The 21,854-nt window shown below is 34.9% G+C and overlaps 1 protein-coding gene across 4 annotated transcripts in view; it reads right to left on the bottom strand.

Annotated features, from left to right (window-relative positions):
- SUPT3H (SPT3 homolog, SAGA and STAGA complex component) overlaps positions 1-21,854 on the bottom strand; it is a gene marked incomplete at its 3' end in the record, with an annotated part of 421,318 nt that overhangs the window by 186,734 nt on the left and 212,730 nt on the right. For all 4 annotated transcript variants that reach the window (XM_079933090.1, XM_079933092.1, XM_079933093.1 and 1 more), the window contains one exon: positions 12,786-12,870. In XM_079933090.1, coding sequence (XP_079789216.1) covers positions 12,786-12,870 — 85 coding nt within the window. The remainder of the gene's footprint in view (positions 1-12,785; positions 12,871-21,854) is intronic.

Below are 21,854 nucleotides of genomic sequence, written 5' to 3'. Positions count from 1 at the left end.
AAATTTCGATATTCAAGATATCAGGAATAGTGAACACTAGGTGTCAGTGTAAGAAATGGAAAAATATTTTTAAAAACTTGTTTCCAATCAGGTGTATAACAAAGAAATCAAAAACAGCTGTGACCACATTTACTTATAATTGCATAATTCATTTAACAAGCTCTTTAAAACAAAAATTCCTGTTCCAAAACCATCAAGAGTTTAAGATCAGATTAAGCTGATTATTAGAAGTTACAAGTCTTTTGTAACTTCAGTTACATAAAGCACAGAAAGTACTTTTACTTTTAAGAATACATATTTTGAAGAATGGTGTTAAATACAGGTATAAGTATGGAAGTATTACGTTGCATGACTTTAGTTGGTAGAAAACAATTATTTAAAAAAACAATGCTGGATGATTAATTTGAAAATACTGAATTTTAACTTTTTCCCCGAAGTCTCCTACATAAATACCAAGGCATTACAAGTTAAGATGCTTAAAGGGTCAATTCACAGAGAAAAGAACACAGGAAGGATGATTGACTCTCCCCAAATTTTGGTACCTAGAGGTTGTAACTTAACAATGAATGCTAATACTGATAATAAAAACTGCATCTATTAACTATAACAATATTTCAGATAAAAAGCTTTCTCTATAGACTCTTCAGGGTAAAGATTTTCAAAATAGGTTTTGAAAATATTATTATTAGCAATAATCATAAAATATAGTGTCTCATATTTTATAAAGTATATTCATAGTAAATACCTGATTTAGGCCCCAAAATAATTATATAATAAATCTATACTCATTAGCACACTGGTCATTTTGGGGGCTTGAACTCTCTTTTCTGTCCTCTGAACCCTCTCTCACCTACCCATTTATCCATTTCTCTGTTTTATCTCTCAAACTCCACGTTACTATCTACTCAGTAAATCTTTCCATGTGTTTTTCAAGCATGTTGGGAAACTTTTTCATACAATATTCTAAAAGTCATTCATTTGGGGGAAAGGAAAAAACTAAACATAGTAGTCATCACTAAAATACAAAATGTTGGGACTCAAAAAATCATTTAGGAGAACATTCAAGTATTTGATGGAGAAACTCTTGTTTCACTGACAGTTAAGTTCTATTTGAACTGCAGTCATAAGAGGAGAAAGCATGAAGCTTATGGAAAAGCCTTCTAGGTCCCAGGATTCAAACAAAGGCAATTTAAACCACTCTGTATCTGATGGTTTCTTCTCAGGGACATAAAGTTAGATGGGAACAGACAAGGAAGAACAGGGAAATTCACATGTAACAAATGATCTAAACTGAGATCTAAGAATTTTAAGACATCTAAAGCATACCAGGAGTGAGAAGTAGAAGTAGGAGAAATCAAGACAGAACTGTATATAGTGTGACATTCAAAGCCAGGAAAGTGGCCCCAGAAATACATACAGCATATGATTCTTCAAGCTCTCTTCTGGCTCTTTAGTGTCTTTGCCCTTAACACTGTGTCACTCCAATTGTATAGTTTTTTGATTAGAATTTTGGCTGACATTAATTAAATCATGTTTTCATCAACAGTGTCGATGAGTGCTAAGCCATTTATGTACATCATCTTATATAATGCCTACGAGGTAGGTAAATTCCTACAGATGAGTAAACCAGGACTCAAAGGGATTAAGAAGTAATGCTCAATAATGCATAACTAGCAAGTTATGAAGGAAGCCAAAATTCAAACCCAGGGATATCTGTCTCCAAAAGCTTTCCACTCTACCAGCATTTCCCAGCTGAAGGTTCAAAAGCTCTTGTGGGTTTTGCAAAAGTAACCAGGAGAGTCACATTTAGAACAATGACTAGTAAGTGAGAATATGCCAAATTGGTACCTCTAAATGTACTCAGAACTCAGAACTTCTACCTGTTTTTTACTCAAACACTGATGTCCGTCATAATGGATTTGATTGATATATTGTGTTGAATTTGTTTATTCTTACAGATACAGGATTTAATTTACAGCCATAGTGGATTACTGTTTACAGATGGCAAATGCAGTTCAGAAACCTGTCACCATCCAACTCAGAGGTAGTAAGATCTCTCACCTAAATACTTCAACATCCTTCTTCAAACAGACCTCTCTGGAAGTGGCATCTTGAGTCTTTCACTACCTTATATAAAACAGCCAGGTTATTTTATTCACTTTCCTGACTGTGCCACTTTCTAAAATCTTCAATATCCCCAGCAATCTACAGAATTACATAAAAATTCCTCAGTTTGAAATTCAATGACCTTGAATATCTAGTCCCAACCTTCTTCTTCATCCCTTTCTACAGAATACATTTAAGAAACAATTATATTCCAGTGGGAAATCCACATGGCTTGATCAAGGTGATTTCATATAAACCAATGGCTAAATTTGATTTCTTGGCATAAAATGCAAGCTCTGGGCAATTTATATGATATTTAAAAATAGGAATTCTACTCCCGACAGCATCTAAAACTTTTCTTCTTGAAGCCAATGACCAACGCAAGCAGCAAATGGTAAATTTCCAGAAAAGTTCACAATATCTTAAGTATCTTTTTTGAGTATGCTTTAATCTCTTCTTTCTTAACATTTAATTACCTTTGTCCAGAGATCTATCAAATGATGCCTACTTTAATGTTATAAAATTATTCATTATGCCCAAAATGTTTTGCTGGCTATTACAACCATTTCTCACATTGAAGAATGTTACTTTTTCTCTTTACAGACTTAAAATACAGTTTATCTTTATAAGATACTTGATATTGAATTTGTATTTTCCACACCAAAAGAAGGTTCTACTTACTTTTCTTGGGGCTTCTCTTTTCTAACCATTTCTTTGTGTTCACTATTCTCCATAAACCCTCTGCAAAATATGAATCTATTCTGAAATCAATACTTTCACTACAGAGAACCACAGAATACTCAAAAGTAGAAGGGACCTTAGAGATACACAGTAAATTCAGTCAGTAAGTACCAGAATAAAAGAATCAGAATTTTTCATCCTAAAGACTCCTCAAATTCTCTGAAAAAGGAACTACTTGAATTTCACATCTCCTATTTTATAAACTGTGCGACTTTTGCCAAATTGCTTAATCTTTCTGTTCTACAGTTTCCACATACTACAAAATATTTTCTAACTATCCAGGTTTATCGCAAATATTAAGTAAAATGTTTATTATAAGAGATGTCATTCTCAAAGTATGCATAATTGAAAGTTTAAAAAGAAAATATACTTTTAAAAATTTCTTAAGGACATTACTAAATCAAGGAATCTTTATACAAAGTTTTAGGGAAAAAAGTTTTTTGGTCTTTTAAGAAATATATGCTATATTATATATAACTAAATTTCCAGATTAAAAAAAATAAACTTTATTATTGAGAGACATCTTTCTAAGTGTATCACACACTATCTTTACTATCAAAGAGTATCCTGAATGTATCAATTTTTTCTAATTGTTTCAAGCCTTCAAAACGAATATCAATCAATATACTGGTTGTATATAAGAGTGATGGTCTCTACAACCAAAGAAATGTATTAGGAGACGTTAGGTATTTAAATGCATATTTTCTGGAATATAATTTATAAATTGTACTCCTAGACCAATTAGATACCTATAATTTTGTGTAGTTGTGTTTTTTAGCAATCATTTCCCTCTTAGCTCCTACACTCTCCCAACTTCTTGCTGCTTCTTATCAGTACCTGCCTCCACACCATTCTCCTGCATCTACTCTACTGTGAAAAAGAAAAATATATAAACTTTTAGATTAAACCCACTCTGAGTAATGAGCATGATTACAGTAGTGTCTATTGCCTTTCTGTGGCTTACTGTCAGATTCTTAGCTGGATTAGAAGTGCAAAGTCAGTAAGACTCTACTAATAATAAAACATTACTTTCAAAGTTAGTCTCAAAACATTCTTAACATGTTCTCTTAAGCCTTTTCTAATTGACACATTTATTTGATGGACCTTATTCCTCTTTCCATTCACTTTAAAAATCTGAAGTCAATTTTATATCAGTCTTCAAACATAAATAATATCTTTTGAATTTCAGATTATCTACATCACTTAGAATTTCAGAACCACTTACTCTAGAGAAGTATCTAAGGAGAGTTAGTGCATTCTTAGAAAACAGAATGTGATTTATAAATTCATCGAGAGATATAAAAATGACTAGAACGTTTGAAATTATAAGCATAAACAAATGGTTCCCTATCACAGTCAGTAAAATAAAACCCCTAATAAAATATCAGGATGAATGTGAATATCTGAAGGGATAAAAAACATACTTAAAAAAAACTGTTACGTATTCTTCAAGTGTAGACTAATATATAATACTTGGATCTGGGAAATAAATAAAGCTGTCTAATGATATCTATATAACACATAAGGCCATGTCAAATTGGGTTAAACTACGTTAGAAAGCTACATAGAAATAATAGCTGTTATTTTTTTAAACCTGGAAAATGGCCTATGTATCTACAATAAAATAATATATCAAAAATGTTTAGGAGACTGGTTGGCACATAGTAGATATGAACTAACTTTTATTTCCTTCTTCTCTACATAATCTCCACACTAATCAAGAGAAACAGCATCTCTCGGAAAAGAAGATACAGGGCTATGAATAAATAAAAGACTTTCAAAGACCTTGGAAAAGGTACTGAAGAACAGGAGTCTGAAAACAAGTCTCTTGGTTCAGATACAGAACAGAACACAAAATGTGATGAAGGAGAATACAGTAGTTGGGAGATACTTGCCAAAGTAAAAGGCATTAGAAGAACAAACAGATAGGGGAGGAGAAACTCAGTGCCTGCTAATCCAGATGGGAGGTTAGAGCGTTACTCCTCACACATATTAAGTTTATTCTTTACTAGTTTTCATAAAGATTATGAGAATAACTTTGACAACCAATTCATATACACAGAATTCAACAGATTGCATGGTTTACTACTTGGCTGATAAATTCATATAGTGAAAACCCAGTATGACTTTTAAGTAGAATGGTAGATAATTATATTCTGTGTATAAAACAAAGTGATTTTTCTGATATTTAACTGTGAGTAAATAGAGAAATAAAAGTAGCTATACAGCCATCAAAAATTATATTATTTTTTGAACTGCAAAAATGGGCATTATCAAAAGCATATTATTGACAGCATAAAATATCAATTCAGTCACACAATTTCCAGTTGGCACAAATCTGTACCTATTTTAATTAACTGATGCAACTCAGTCTGCAGAGAGGGTATTTTATGAATGGTCTGCATGTCTTTGGTAAATCTGAAATTCTTGGAAACTACACATTAGGCATTTAATAGGAGCTGCAGCCAGAACTGAGTTTCAGCACAGGTCAGAAATCCAAACTTGGCATAGGATCCAAGTAGCCAGCAGAGCTTAGCTTAAGTTAGGTAACAGGATACTAGCTGACCGGCAGCAATAAATGAAGAACACTAAAGGAAAAGCCTTGACACACATGGAAAGGAGGGAAGACACTGTTCTATACCTCTGCTAAGAAAACCATGTATAATAATATGAAACAGTGCTTTTAAGTTACTTGGAACTATAAACAATTTGTACTCTGAGATTCTCTTACCTTGAAGAGTTGAACAATTGACTATTAGTAGAATATACTACAGGAAGAAAAAGAAGACATGCTGAGAGTTGGGAAAGGACTGGAAATTCTTTCCTGGTTGGTCCTCTAGGTTATGCCTGTAGCAGATTACCCAGGAGAATGGGCGGGGAAAACGTAGCTAAAGAGGCGATCTACTTAGAATATGCCCATTTTGTGTCACAGATTAAAAACTAAATATCTGTCATCTGCAATACAAACATTATTTCTTAAAAAAGAGAAGATACAATACTATTTCTTGAGGTATGAGGTAGTAATATGAGGGAAAATCCAGCTAAGTAACAGAAAATATTAAGAGCAATCGATCAGAAACAAGTGCCATTCAAAGCAATTAGTAAATTTTCCACAATACACTCTTTAAAAAGAAGCAAAAAAGAAGGAAAGGAATCACTTTTCAAGACATGCAATGTTCTACATTTTGAACAATGCTGTGTGTGTATATGTGTGCACATGTGTGTGTATATTCCACAAAGCAGGTGTGCTTTCAGTCTGTTTATGCTAAATATGTGGTACTTCATTTACTCTACAGTAGAAACAGACAAATAAGCCAAGAATTTTTTCCCAGATGGTATTTGTGAATTTCTCTGTCCCATCCATGTAAACACAGAGTGGTGTGTTCCGGTTTGCTGAGTTACATATCCACGCTCTGACTTAGTACAAAGTCTGAATGTTTAGTCAGCTAAAAGACTGTTTCCATTCTGTGATTCATTAGGTCCCCATGGTACCTCTACTTCCTTTACTTTATGCAATCACAAATTATATTAGTCTGTCCTATTTTTATAACCCTTATAACTGAAGTTCTGCACAGGAAATTCTATTGCTATTTTAAAACATATTCATAAACCATTACTGAGGTGACATAAGTGACAGCCCCACAGAAGTGGTGATGAGGACTGAACATTGCCTTGCATGAGATCCTTCTACCAGGGAGATAAACTGTCGAATTAAAAAGCATTACAAGTAAGTGGGGTGGAGGAAGGGATGACTCAGTGTATGCTAATCCAGATGGGAGACTTAAGCAATCACTTTTGACACATATAAATATGTTATTAATTTTCATAACTAAAGACTATTAGAATAACCCTGAGAAAGTGGTTCTGATGTGAAAACAGTACAACAAATTGAGGAGCTTACTAGTTGCCTGGTAGATTATATAGTGAAAATCCAATATGTTCTGAAATGGAATGGTAGATAGTTACACTTCGTGCATACAATGACGAGGGTCCTCTGATATTTAATTTTGAATGAATAAAAAAATGAAAGCAGCTATACAGCCATCAGATGTCATGACAGTTTTGGAACCTGAAAGGATATTATTATTGACAGTATCATAAAGCAACTCTATCACACAATTTCAAGTTGGCATAAATCTTTACCTATTTCAAATAGATGTAGCTCACCCTGTGGAGTGGGAAGCTTAGGATATGAAAATGTTTGCATCTTTCTGGAAAATTTGAAAGAGCATTTCAATGGATTTTTTTCAATCCAATTCTAATCTAAATCATGCCATTAAATAGCCCTGTTATCTTAGAATTAATCACGCTAGTAACCATTTACTACTACTAACTTAGAGAAAGGGTACTATGCCTCAGAAACTTCACTAAGTCTTTAATATACAATATATCTAATTTTTATGACCCTCTATAACCACTGTAAAAAGTAAATATTAGTATTGTTATTTTACAAAATGAGAAAATTAAAAGTTTTGAAAACTCTCTCTAGTGACAACTAATTAGTATTGCACTGAATCATAAAACTGCTGATATTCAACCATTCATGACTTATAAAAAAGGCAATTTCATTTGGTTCAAACTATTATATAACAAATAATTTCTGAAGTATAATTCAACTTTAAAATCCTATGACTTTAATATTCTAACTTGTTCTTGAATAAAGTGAAAAGCTTTATATAGATTTTAAACTATATGTTTTCATGATTTAACATATTCTATAATCTTCACGCAGAACTCCAGTGAAGAACAGTTAACTGGGGCCTGAGCTGGTCACAACCTAGCAAGTGGAACAGAGTAGAGTTAGGTGGAATCACTCAGAATGGAAGGCAGGCCTGGCTGAAGAACTGAGAAAGAATCAGGGGTAGGATGAGAGGACACAGGTCTCAAATGGGAATCATAGGTCCAAGAAACAAGAGACAAAAGATTTAAAGAAAACCTCTTCCCAAATGAAACAACACGCAACCGCTGGCAAAATGATCCAAGAGACTGAAGAATGGATTTTCTTCCCCTTTAAAGTTTTAGATTAAGGTATTAAGGGCCGGCAGTTGAGGAAAGAACGAGTTAACTGAAGTTCTAGCTCACTACCCCAGTACTTAAAGGTGCTTTTTGAACAGGAGACACAGCACCACAGAGGTCGTAAGAGTGGAATCACTTTCTTCCCTTCTAAACAGGCTGTAGCAAGAATCTAAATGCTTTTTATTTCTTCCATAAGTTGTGCATTCCCTTTGACAGTACACTATCAAAGCACTTTGACAGATCACTCTGGCATTAACAGAGCAAAGTCACAGGGGAAAAAAGTATATCACATAAAAACAACTTCCTTATTATATTTGTCTATGAACTTCTGTGACATACATAACACTGTTTCCACAGCTTTTGAGGAAAACTAAAATTCCTTTAAAAAACATCATTTTCTTCCAAAATTATAAAGTACGTTTTCTTGAAAAATTGAAATTGAAGATGGATATGGGAAATACAGCAACAATACGCTATATAAATCCATTAACACTGAATACTTTCCTGGTTAAGCAAATGAAGCCAGCCTGGTAAAAACCAGGTAGAAGTGGCTCCTGAGCTCAGATTTCCATATTAAAAGACATACCTACGCTGTCAAACATTCCAATTTTAATCTTTCAAGAATAGCCAGAAATCCTAAGTTTTTATGTAAAAGTGATCTAATTTTAAAATGTTGGCAACTAAATTTGTATCTTAATATAGTGCAAGTAAAACCAGATTCTATGCTACAGCTATGCATACTCCAAGTTTTTTACCTCTATTCTGATGCTTACTTTCCTCAATTAAATTTAATAAATATATTAAATATATTTATTTGAATCCTATGAAAGATTTAACATATATTTTTATATAGACATGTGTATACAAAAACAAGAATTCCAGGCTAGATACCTCTTGTCAAAACCCCCATCTCTCCCTGTGAATATCAGCATTACCAGTTACCATAAAGTTTAAAAATTAATTTATTTAAAAAAATTTTTAAATTCAATTTATTTAAACTAAAAAACAGTTCATCCCACTCCACCCCCTGCCTCTGGCAACCACCAATCTGTTTCTCTGTTTCTATGAAGTTGATTTGTTTTTCTTTTAGATTCCACATATAAAAGGGCTCATATGGTATTTGTCTTTCTATGTCTGTCTTACTTCACTTGGCATAATATCCTTGAGGTCCACTCACGGTATTGCAAATGGCAATGTTTCATTATTTCTTATGGCTCAGTAATATTCCACTGCATAGTCATACCACAATCTCTTTACCCATTCATCCAGAGATGGATACTTAGGTTGTTTCCATATCTTGGCTACTACAAATAACGCTGCCACGAACATGGGCATGCATACATCTTTTTGAGTTAGTATTTTCATTTCTTTGGATAAATACCCAGAATTGGACTTGCTGGATGATATGGTAGTTCTGTCTTTAATTTTCTGAGAAACCTCCATACTGCTTTCCATAGTGGCTGCACAAATGCACAATCCAACAACGCACAAGGGCTCCCTTACTCCACATCCTCACCATCACTTGCTATTTTTAGTCTTTTTGATGACAGTCATTCTGACAAGTGTGAGGTGATATCTCATTTGGTTTTGATTTGCATTTCCCTGATGGCTAATGATGGTGAGCATCTTTTCAGGGACATGTTGGCCAGCTGTCTGTCTTCTTTGGAAAAGTGTCTATTCAGATCATCTGCCCATTTATTGTTTATTTTTTGCTATTGAGTTGTATGACTTCTTCATATATTTTGAATATTAGCCCCTTATCAGATATATGATTTGCAGACATTTTCCTCCATTCAGCAGGTTACCTTTTCATTTTGTTGATGGTTTCCTTTGCTGTGCACAAGCTTTTTAGTTTGATGTAGTCTCACTTGTTTATTTTTGCTTTTGTTTTTGGGGTCAGAGTCAAAAAATCATCACCAAGACCTATGTCAAGGAGCTTAGTGCTTATGTTTTCTTCTAGGCATTTCATGGTTGTAGGCCTTACATTTAAGTCTTTAATCCATTTTGAGTTAATTTTTGTGTACAGTGTAAAAGAGCGTCTAGTTCTATTCTTTTGCATGTGGCTCTCCAATTTTGACTGCTTTCTCATAAATTAATTGATCATATATGTGGGTTATTTCAGGGCTCTTATTCTGTTCCACTGATCTATGTGTATGCTTTAGGCCAACACTTGTTAGAATGGCTATTATGAAAAAGACATGAGATAACAAGTGCTGGTGAGGATGTAGAGAAAAGGGAATCCAGTACTTTAAAACTGTTGTGCTATTTCCTTCTAGTCTCCATATTTTCATGAAAATTCTGCTTTCAAATCATTGTTCCCCTATGGTAATAAATCTGGGTGCTTTTAAAATTTATATTATGCCGTTCATAGTCAGCAGTTTGAACATGCATTTCTTTGGGCTCATCCTTTTTGGAGTTTGCTCAGCTTCTTAAATCTATAGATTTATGTATTTTAGTAAATTCCAGACGTTTTCAGCCATTACGTAATTATACAGAAAGCCTATTTGCAATAGCAAATAAGAAGGTTAAATACTTAGGAATGTATCTAACAAGAAATACATGAAACCTATAAAAAGAAATGTTAAAACACTCATGTAAGACGCGAAAATAGTCTTGAAAAAATGTAGACATTCCTTTTTCTTAGGCTGACTCAACATTAAGATGCAGTTCTCTTTAAATTGATTTATAAATTTGCACAATCCCCATAAAAATACCAGCAAGTTATTTTATGGAGCTAGAAAATTCAATACTAATGTTCACATGGAAAAATAAACATATAAGAATAATCAGGAACACACTGAGAAAAATTAGAAGGGGCGTCTAGCTGTAACAATCTTTAAGATATACCATAAAACCAATATAATTTAAAATGTTGTATTAGCACATGCGTAGACAAATAAACCATTGGTATAGAATATAAAATCAGAAATAGACCCCAATACATATGCTAATTTAGTAATGATAAAGGAGGCATCTCAAATCATTAGGGAAAGTAGATACTTTTTAATAAATGATGATGGTATAACTGGGTAGTCATTTGGAAAAATCTATAGTTAGATCCATATCTCACACAATAACAAGAATAAACCACAAATGGTTAGGAATCTAAATGTTAAAAATGAAACCATACAGGTACTAGAAAACAATATGGATGAACTTCTCTTTAAACTCAGTATAAGAAAAGTGTTCCTAACTATAACTCAAAATCCAAAGACAATAAAAGATTGATGCATTTGACTACATTAAAATAAAAATACTTGTATGCCTCCCCAAAGCTCATAAAAACAAAGTCAAAAGATAATTGTAACCGACACAGAAGAAGAATATATTTGTATCATACGCCACAAACAAAGGACTGATATACCTAATATTTATGAGACACAGGATCAAAAACTTGATAGAAAAATGAGGAAAGGACATGAAAGCGTTCCTAGTGGCCAACACTGAAACAACTTGAGAAATAAAAATAAATAATAATATTACTGCATAATGAACAAAAGAATAAAATTTAAATACACATTAGTCCATACATACGTACATTAAAAATTTAATAAATAAATGGTGATAAAGAATAGCTATTTCTTTCAGAATAACTGCAATTAAAAGATAAAAGGAAAGAAGAAAATAGAAAATCATTACTATGCAAATACCACAGTAATAACGGTCTCAGACTACACCCACTGATGAATGTTAAAATTAACAGGCAAAATTTTTCAGAGAAACAGTATTTGCATAGTAACAAAACATCTCCCACAAGACATTTATTAACAACAAAATGAAAAAAAAAAAAACTTCACTATAGTGGAAAAATTCAACATATACCACTTTACCCAAGTTATCAAGGTTAATTTAAGATCACAAACAACACATCAACAACATGAACCCACTGACATGATACAGTGAGAAAAGCCCATCACTTCTGTGGTATTCTTGACAAAAAGGCATAGCCACATTCTAACCATAAGAAAACATTAGACCAATTGACAAAGAAGAGCATTCTACAGAATAATTGTCTAGTACTTTTCAAAAATGTCAAGGTCATGAAGGACTTTAAAGAAAGACTGAGGAACTATCACAGATAGAAGACCACAAAGACATGACAGCTCACTACAGTGTGTTATCCTGGATTAGCTCCTGGAACAGAAAAGGGACACTAATGGGAAAACTGATGAAATTCATATAAGGTTGGTAATATTATTAACAGTACTGTACCAATGTTATTCCTGGTTTTGATAATTGTACTATGGTTATGCAAGATGTTAACATAGGAATGTGAATTGTATCTGAGAATTCTCTGTAATATTTGTGCAATTCTCTTTCCAGACATCTAAAATTCAGAATAAAAGTTTTTTAAAAAGTTCTGAAAAAACTATACTGATATAATGATAAAAAACAGATCAGTGGGGCTTCCCTGGCGGCGCGGTGGTTGAGAGTCCACCTGCCAATGCAGGGGACATGGGTTCATGCCTGGGTCCAGGAGAATCCCACATGCCGCGGAGCGGCTGGGCCCGTGAGCCATGGCCGCTCAGCCTGTGCGTCTGGAGCCTGTGCTCCGCGACGGGAGAGGCCACAACAGTGAGAGGCCCGCGTACCGCAAAAAACAAAAAACAAAAAAAACAGATCAGTGTTATCCGAGGTCAGGAGTGGGAGAAAAGACTGATTACACAGGGTTACAAAGGGATGTTTTTGGATGATGGAAATATTTCTATATAATGATTGCGTTGCTAGTCACATGACAATATTCATCTGTCAAAAGTCATGCACTGGTGAAATTTTGTTACATGAAAATTATACTTTAATACAGTTGACAAAAAAAGAATTCTAAATGTAAAAAAAAAAAATTCTTAAAAATATCTTGGATTGTGATGCCAATATAAGTGGAATGCAGAGAAGAGATACCAAATAAGATTATATGCTCTTACCAGGTTAATTAACTGAGTGTGTACTACATCTTCTACCAAAACTGCTGTTTCATGAAGAGGCCTCCTAGAATCACCTAGAGAAAACCTGCAAAGAAAATCAAACATACCAATATTAAGGACTGTAAAACTAAGAAAGGCAAAAGTGAAAAATATTTATCATGATACTGTTTAATAAAGTACAAATTGTCCTCTCAAATGACAGAGTACGTATACAATTTTCTATGGACAAAGAATTGCATCTTTCCTACATAAGCTGAAACTTGCAGAGAAAAGTGCAGTGTCATCAAAGTTATTTCTTGACTTGTGTAGGCATTTTTGAGGGCATTTACTATTTCAAAATGCAAAATTTTAAAGACAACCACTTCATAATATTGGCAACCAGAAAACTGTTACCATATCCAAATAACCAATGCAGCTGGCCCTTCATATCTTCAGGTTCTGCAGGTTCCTCGGATTCAACCAACCACCATATATTTCGAAATATTTCGAAATATTTATTTCGAAAATATTCGAAATAAAAAAAAAATCCACAAAGTTCTGAATAGCAAAACTTGATTTTGCCACGTGGTGGCAACAATTCACATATCATTTACATTGTATTTACAATTATTTACATGGCATTTACTTTGTATGAGGTATTATAAGTAATCTAGGGACAATTTAAAGTATATGAAAATTTCCCCAAAGAAGATATACAGATTGACAATAAACACATGAAAGGATGCTCAACATCACTAATCATTAGAGAAATGCAAATCAAAACTACAATTAGGTATCACCTCACACCGGTCAGAATGGCCATCATCAAAAAATCTACAAACAATAAATGCTGAAGAGGGTGTGGAGAAAAGGGAACCCTCTTGCACTGTTGGTGGGAATGTAAATTGATACAGCCACTATGGAGAACAGTAGGGAGGTTCCTTAAAAAACAAAACATAGAACTACCATATGACCCAGCAATCCCACTGCTGGGCATACACTCTGAGAAAACCATAATTCAAAAAGAGTCATATACCACAATGTTCATTGCAGCTCTATTTACAATAGCCAGGACATGGAAGCAACCTAAGTGTCCATCAACAAATGAATGGATAAAGAAGATGTGGCACATATATACAATGGAATATTACTCAGCCATAAAAAGAAACGAAATAGAGTTATTTGTAGTGAAGTGGATGGACCTAGAAACTGTCATACAAAGTGAAGTAAGTCAGAAAGAGAAAAACAAATACCACATGCTAACACATATATATGGAATCTAAAAAGAAAAAAAAATGGTTATGAAGAACCTAGGGGCAGGATAGGAGTAAAGATGCAGATGTAGAGAATGGATTTGAGGACATGGGGAGGGGGAAGGGTAAGCTGGGACGAAGTGAGAGAGTGGCATGGACACACATACACTACCAAATGTAAAATAGGCAGCTAGTGGGAAGCAGCCGCATAGCACAGGGAGATCAGCTCCGTGCTTTGTGTCCACCTAGAGGAGTGGGATAGGGAGGGTGGGAGGGAGACACAAGAGGGAGGAGATATGGGGATATATGTACACATAAAGCTGATTCACTTTGTTATACAGCAGAAACTAACACACCATTGTAAAGCATTATACTCCAATAAAGATGTTAAAGAAAAAGAGACATGGGATAGTCATAAATAGATCACTTTCACTGAATTTCCTTGTCCAAGATTCACTTAGAAAGGCAAAGTGGGTTATTTTGAGGGGCATTTGAAGAAAATGCTAAGTTTAACATTACCATGGAAGACTATGTGTGTAAATATTACAAATAATAATTCTGTTTATTAAAGTAAAAAAAAAGTATATGGAAAGATGTGCATAGGTTATATAGTAAATGCTATGTCATTTTATATAAGGGACTTGAACATCTGACGATTTGGGTATCTGCAGGGGGTTCGTAGAACCAATCCCCCTCAGACACTGAGGGACAACTGTACAGTAACACAATAATAGCCACATAGAAAACTAAAAAAAGCATGTGATGTAATTAAAATGAAAACTGCTAAGAAAAATGCATGTAAGTGGTGTAAACTATTATTTCAAACTATATACAAGCAGATTATCAAGAATGGATGACAAAGCTGATCTTAAAAGTCCTCTTCTCAATTTTCATATGTGGACTAGATGGTCCTGGTAAAGAACATTTGAAAATATACAGTAATATATTAAAAACTTATATTTAAAGCATACTTTAACCAGCACTAGAGAGAACAAAAAAGAAGTCAGAGAAAATGAGAAAACACAGCTCCACAGGATAAGAGAGCCCTGGAGCCAAAATTTATTCTGAAAGCATCTACTTCTTTATAGTAGCCTATAGCTTGGATTTCAACCAGCAGAGTTTTCAAGGTATAGGAAAGAACGCTGGGACCTCAAGAGAGGTTTGAGGAAACTACTCTGAAGTTGAGAAAAGCAATGCGCAGATGGTGACACTTTCAGTGTGTGAACTAGGAAAATACCACTCCAAGGAAGGCACTTTGCCTGTCTTAGCCCAGGCTGAGTGAAAGAGAAAAAAAATGTGGTATTGGCACAAAGAGACTATAGGAAAAGAAGAGAGAGCCTAGTAATAAACATATAATGGTCAACTGATTTTCAATAAGGGTGGCAAGAGCACCCAATCTGGAAAGGACAGTCTTTTCAACAATTGGTGCAGGGAAACAAGATGTCCACATGCAAAAGAATGAAGTTGGACTCTTACCTTGTACCACATATTAAAATAAACTCAAAATAGATCAAAGACCTAAAACTATAAAACTCTTAGAATAAAACAGAAGGGGAGATCTTCATGACTTTGGATTTGGCGAAGGTTTCTTAAGTGTGACACCAAAAGCACAGGCAACAAAAGAAAAAAATAAATTGGACTCCATCAAAATTAAAACCTTTTATAAATCAAAGAACACTATTAAGAGAGAGAAAAGATAACCCACAGAATGGGAAAAAAAAATGTTTGAAACTCATATATCAGATAAATAACCAGCATATACAAAGAACGCCCACAGCGCAAAAAAAAAACAACAACAAACAACCCAACTTAAAAATGGGCTATAGACTTGAATAGATATTTCTCCAATGAAAATAAACAAACGGCCAATTTCAAATGAAAAGATGCTCAAAATCATTAGCCATTAGGGAAATGCAAATAAAAAAAACATGAAGATACCACTTCAAACCCATAAGAATGGCTATTATCAACAAAATGGAAAACAGTAAGTGTTGGCTAGGATATGGAGAAATTGCAAATGCTGTACATTGCTGGTGGGAATGCAAAATGGTGCAGCCACTGTGGAAATGTGCATGATACGTAGACACCACCCGAAACTGAACAGCTGTAGTGTTATAGTCCCCTTCTGGAACATCCCTGAAAGACAGTGGTAAAGGGAAATCCTCCCAGTGCACAGAACTTACAGCAGTGCACGTAGTTGTTTACTTGAAAGAAGAAATAGTTAGATGTGTAATTTTATACTGATTCATGGGCTATGACCAATGAGTGGCTAATGGTAAGGGACATGGAAGGAGTATGTTTGGGAAGTTGGGAAATTTGGGGAAGAGGTAGACAGATGTCTCTAAATAGGCAAAACAACAACAACAACAACGTGAAGACGTCAACTATATTTCAATTTAAAAAAACTAAAAAAAAAGTGAAGATATCTGTGTCTTGTGTGAATGCTCATAGGTGATCTCAGCAAAGGAAGATTTTAACAATCAAGTGGATACCATCAGCTTTTCCCAAATCACCCCATCATTGCCCAATGGGCTATGAACAAGGTGGCTGTGGTGGGAAGGATGGACTTCCACTCACCAAGGTCACTGCTGAGTGTCCATCTGTCAGCAGCAGAATCAACACTGAGTTCCCTATATGGTATCATTCCCCAGGGTGATCAGTCAGCTACCTGGTAACAGGCTGATGCCATTAGACCACTTCCATCATGGCAGTGGAAGTGTATTATTCCTACTGGAATAGACACTCTGGATATGGAACTGGCATCCCTGCATGCAATGCTTCTGCAAAAATTACCATCTGTGGACTTAGAGAATGCCTATCCACTGTCATAATATTCTATACAGCACTGATTCTGATCAAGAAACTCACTTAACAGCAAGAGAAGGGCTACACTGGGCCCACACTTACAGAATCCACTATTCTTAACATGTTCCCCACCATCATGAAGCAGCTGGTTTGATGGAATGATGAAATGGCCTTTTGAAGACTGAGTTACAGTGCCAGCAAGTTGGCAATACCTTGTAGATCTGGAGCAAGGTTTTCCAGAAGACTATACAGTCTAGAACCAGCATCTAATATGGTGCTGCTTCTCCCACACATAGAATTCACAGGTCTAGGAATCAAAGGATAGAATGGGAGAGGCACCACTCATTATTACTCCTAGAGACCCACTAGCAAAATTGTTGCTTTCCGTTCCCATGGCCTTATGATTTACTGGCCTAGAGGTCTTAATTCCAGAGGGAGGAATGCTTTCACATTTATGCCATTGACACAATTATTCCATTGAAATGCAACTTAAGACTGCAGCTGAGTCACTGTGGATTCCACATGCTTCTGAATCAACAAGCAAAGAAGGAGTTACTGTGTTGGCTGGGGTGAGTGATAGTGACTACCCAGTGGAAAACAGACTGGTACTCCACAGTGGAGGTAAGAAAGAGTATTTCTGGAATATAGGAGATCCCTTAGGACGTCTCATAGTACTACCATGCCCTGTGATTAAGGTCAGTGGAAAACTACAATCCATTCCAGGAAGGACTACTAATAGCTCAGATCCTTCAAGAATGAAGGTTTGGGTCACTCCACCAGTTAAAGAATCACAACCAGCTGAGGTGCTTGCTGAAGGCAGGGGAATACAGATTAGGTAGTGGAAGAAGGTAGTTATTAATACCAGCTACAACCATATGACCAGTTATAGAAAGAGGATTGTAACGGTCATGAGTATTCCCTTATTTTGTTATGAATACGTTTGTGTGTGTGTGTGTGAATGGGAGTGTTGGGGAAATATCTGTTTCCTTCCCTCTCTTATTCCCTCCTCATGTAACATAAAATGTATTGGCCTTACAGTATTTGTTATTCATTTTATATCATAGTATTTAAGCTAGGAACACCAAGGAGAAGTATAAACATCACTCAAGGACTTAACCTCATCTTCTGGGGAAGGGGTTGGCACATTTTCAGTTGTGTGCTGGATAACTATCACGTTAGGCAGAACTATGACCTTGTTATTGTCTTTATTTGGAGACTAAGTATAGTTTAAGGAGATATGGGTGCCCAAATTGATATGGGTATGGTTAATTTTATGGCTCAGTTTGACTGGGCCATGGGGTAGTTAACATTAGTTTGATATGTATTTGCAGGTATTTATGCGTGAGATTAACATTTGAATCCGTAAACTGGGTAAGGCAGATTACCCTCTCCAATGTGGGTGTGCCTCATCCAATCTACTGAAGGCCTGAAAAGAACAAGAGGAGGAGTAAGGGAGAATTCACCCTCTGCCTATCTTCAAGCTGGGACATTGGTCTTTGCCTGCCTTTGAACTCATTTTGGGACACCATCAGCTCTACTGCTTCTCAGATTTTCATACTGTAGTTTTACCCTCCCCTCATCACATTTTATGTTGTTGATTTCACAATGTACATCTTTTAGCTTGTGTATCATTAACAAAGTATTGTAGTTATGATTATTTTTACTACTTTGGTCTTATAACCTTCATACTAGATGTATAACTGATTTACCCACCATTAAAACATTTGTGTATTCTGAATTTAAGCAGTGGAATTTGTACTTTTATACATTTTACTATTACTGACTAGCATCCTTTCATTTCAGTTCAAAGAAGTCCCTTTAACTTTTCTTATAGGCTAGTCTAGTGCTTATGAACTCCTTCAACTTTCACTTGTCTGGAAAATTCTTTCTCTCTCTTTCAATTCTGAAGGATAACTTTGCTGGGTATACTTTTTTTGGCTGTCAGGAAAGCAAGAGCAAAACATAAATCTATTAGGGCTTCCCTGGTGGCGCAGTGGTTGAGAGTCCGCCTGCCGATACAGGGGACACGGGTTTGTGCCCCGGTCCGGGAGGGTCCCACATGCCGCGGAGCGGCTGGGCCCGTGAGCCATGGCCGCTGAGCCTGCGTGTCCGGAGACTGTGCTCCACAACGGGAGAGACCACAACAGTGAGAGGCCCGCGTACCACAAAAAACAAACAAACAACAAAAAAACCCCCATAAATCTATTAATACAATTAACTCCATAAAATATGAAAATAGAAAAACTATATGATCATATCAATAGACGTAGGAAAATCACTAAACAACCATTCACGACAAAAATTTTAGCAAAGTACGACTAAAAAGATTTTCTTTAATCTGATGAAGAGAATCTACCAAAAACCATATAGGGAACAACATACTCAGAAGCATTCAAACCTTTTGAAATTCAGACCAATATAAGGATTCCCACTATCACCACTTTTAATCAATATAATACCTAAGATTACAGCGACAACATAAGGCAAGAAAAGGTTTAAACTGTATAAGTATTGAAAAGAAAAAACTAAACTGTTCTTATTCACATATAATCTGAGTATCTACACAGAAAACTCAAAATAATGGGGAGACAAATTATTTCAACTGATAAAGGAAGCCAGCAAGTTTTTCAGCTATAAGAGCAATCTAAATATCATCAACACAAAGGCAGAACTCATTGAAACAGACAGCAGAGGGGTCGTTACCAGGGGCTGGGAGTGGGGGAAACAGGGAGGTGATGCTTAAAGGGTACAAACTTCCAGTTAGAAGATGAATAAGTTCTGGGAATGTTACATACAGCACAGTGATCACAGTTAACAGTACTATATTATACACTTAAAAGGTGATAAGAGAGTAAGTCATAAATGTTCTCACCGCAACAACGAAATGGTAACTGTGTGACGTGATAAAGGTGTGACCTAAAGCTATGGTGGTAATCATTTTGTAATAAACAAGTATATCAAATCAACATGTGCACTCCTTAAACTTATACAATATCAATCATATCTCAATAAAGTTGGGGAAAACAGCACACAAAGATAGAAAATGCAATTAAAAATATATAAATTGGCTCTAAACTTTATGTGAGAGAGTCAAGACCCAAGAATAGTCAAGACACTTTTGAAGTACAAAGTAGAAGGAGATTTCCTACAAGACTTATTATAAAGCCATAGTAATTAAGGTAGTGTGCTACTGGTGCAAGGACAAACAAATAAACCAACAGAACAGAAAGAGAAGAAAAAGTCCCCATCAGAGAGTAAACTCCACAATGGCAAAAATCTTCTGTTATGTTCACTGACATATTCAATATTTAATTCTTTGGGCTGCCGGAACAAAGCTTCTCTTCCATTATTTTAAGTTAATTTAAATCGCACCAAAGAAGAAGTACAAAGTTATCAAAGGGAAATAATTGACTCAAAGATAAAACAATGAATGCAATCCACATCTCTAGTAAAAAGAATACTTTAAAATACTTCTTATATAAAATGTACAAATAATTACCAAGTTTTACCTCAAGCTTTTATATACTTTTCTATTAAAAATAATCATTAACATAAACATGTAAAGTACTTAAAACCAGCTAAAGATATAAATACGGATGGGATTTTGATTAGTATATTATTTTAATTTTCAGGATTGTTAGTTCTTCAGCTTAAATTTGCATTTTTTCTCATATTACTTCTGCTAAGTTTATTTTCCCAAATGCAGAAAGCTAGATATTGTCTTAATGGTTTCTGGAAAATAGAAATGAAAGCCACTGTACCTAGCCATAGTCACCTCTTTTTGCTCTGCAATGTATATAATATTTTTAAGTCACTTAAAGACAAAATCCAGGTAATTGGTACTTATACATATCTTTTGATTTCCCCTCCCCCCATTAAACACCTATCTTATTACTCACTGATGCCTTGACTGATTTGTCTTGGGTCTATTCCCAACCAAAAAGGTCTGATGCTCAAATCCTTCACATACTGCCTAGACGCCTGTAACAACACCAGTACTGCTGGACCAGCTTCCACTAAAGGTCTTTCAGGAAACGTTCCTGAAAAAGTTGTCCCTCCCCTGGTCTTCTGCAGTAGCTTCATTGCTATAACACACAAGACTCTATTTTAGTTATCATGTAACTTTGATAACTATGGTCACAACAAGTAAGTCCAGAGCATTCTTGCTGGACTCCACTTAATCAAGACAGTGGCACAGCTACTTATACCCTATCCTCTCACCCAAACAGGATTGGTTTTATTCAATTCCAGGATCAAATGTTTCAGTGATCACTAGGGCAGCTGACTCTGCAATTCCCTTGTCAAGTGCATAATGAAAGTATGAAATAAGCAAGACTATTCATGAGGTGAAGTTATACTTCTTATTCTGTACACTTAGAAGAGGATGTATGCTGAACGAAACCATGGGATACTGTTCCAAAAATTCTGCTGAACTTACCACTAAGCCTTTCAGTATTTTTGGGTGCTATGTGTAAGCCTAACAGTCTAAAATTGGGAGATAGCCTTTACATAGACATCTGTTAAAGTAAAAAGAAAAATCTATTAATAGAAAGTACAGAGTAAAACAGCGTAAGACCTAGTTACAGAAACATTTCCAAAACACAGAAAACAAATTTTTAAAAATACACACTTAATATTACTAGTCACTATGCGTTTCCAGAAAACAACAAAACTTCACTTCAATAGTTTCTAACCTCAGTTAAAAAAGAAAATAAAGTTTTTTTTAAAAAAGGAAGGAAGATGCTAGATATTTGCTATCTTACTCTCTGTTGAACCCCTATTTGACATCTTTAGTTAGTAATTTATGCCTAGATGCTTCCTGAGTATGGTGATACACTTTCAATGTCTCTGGAAATTCTGACACATTATTCTTTATCAGAATCTTTTGCTAACCTCCAGATCCTATGTAAATGTATATATCTCATGATGTATCTACCCACAGACCCATTCTTCATACATCCACTTATCACCAACTGTTGAAAAGAAATCAATCCCAAATTCTATTTTTTAAAATAATTATAATAGACTTCAT

Source organism: Stenella coeruleoalba (genome assembly GCF_951394435.1).
Source record: "Stenella coeruleoalba genome assembly, chromosome: 10".
NCBI lineage: Eukaryota > Metazoa > Chordata > Mammalia > Artiodactyla > Delphinidae > Stenella > Stenella coeruleoalba.
Note: the sequence above shows the minus strand (reverse complement) of the source record. Positions and strands in the feature narration are given on the sequence as shown.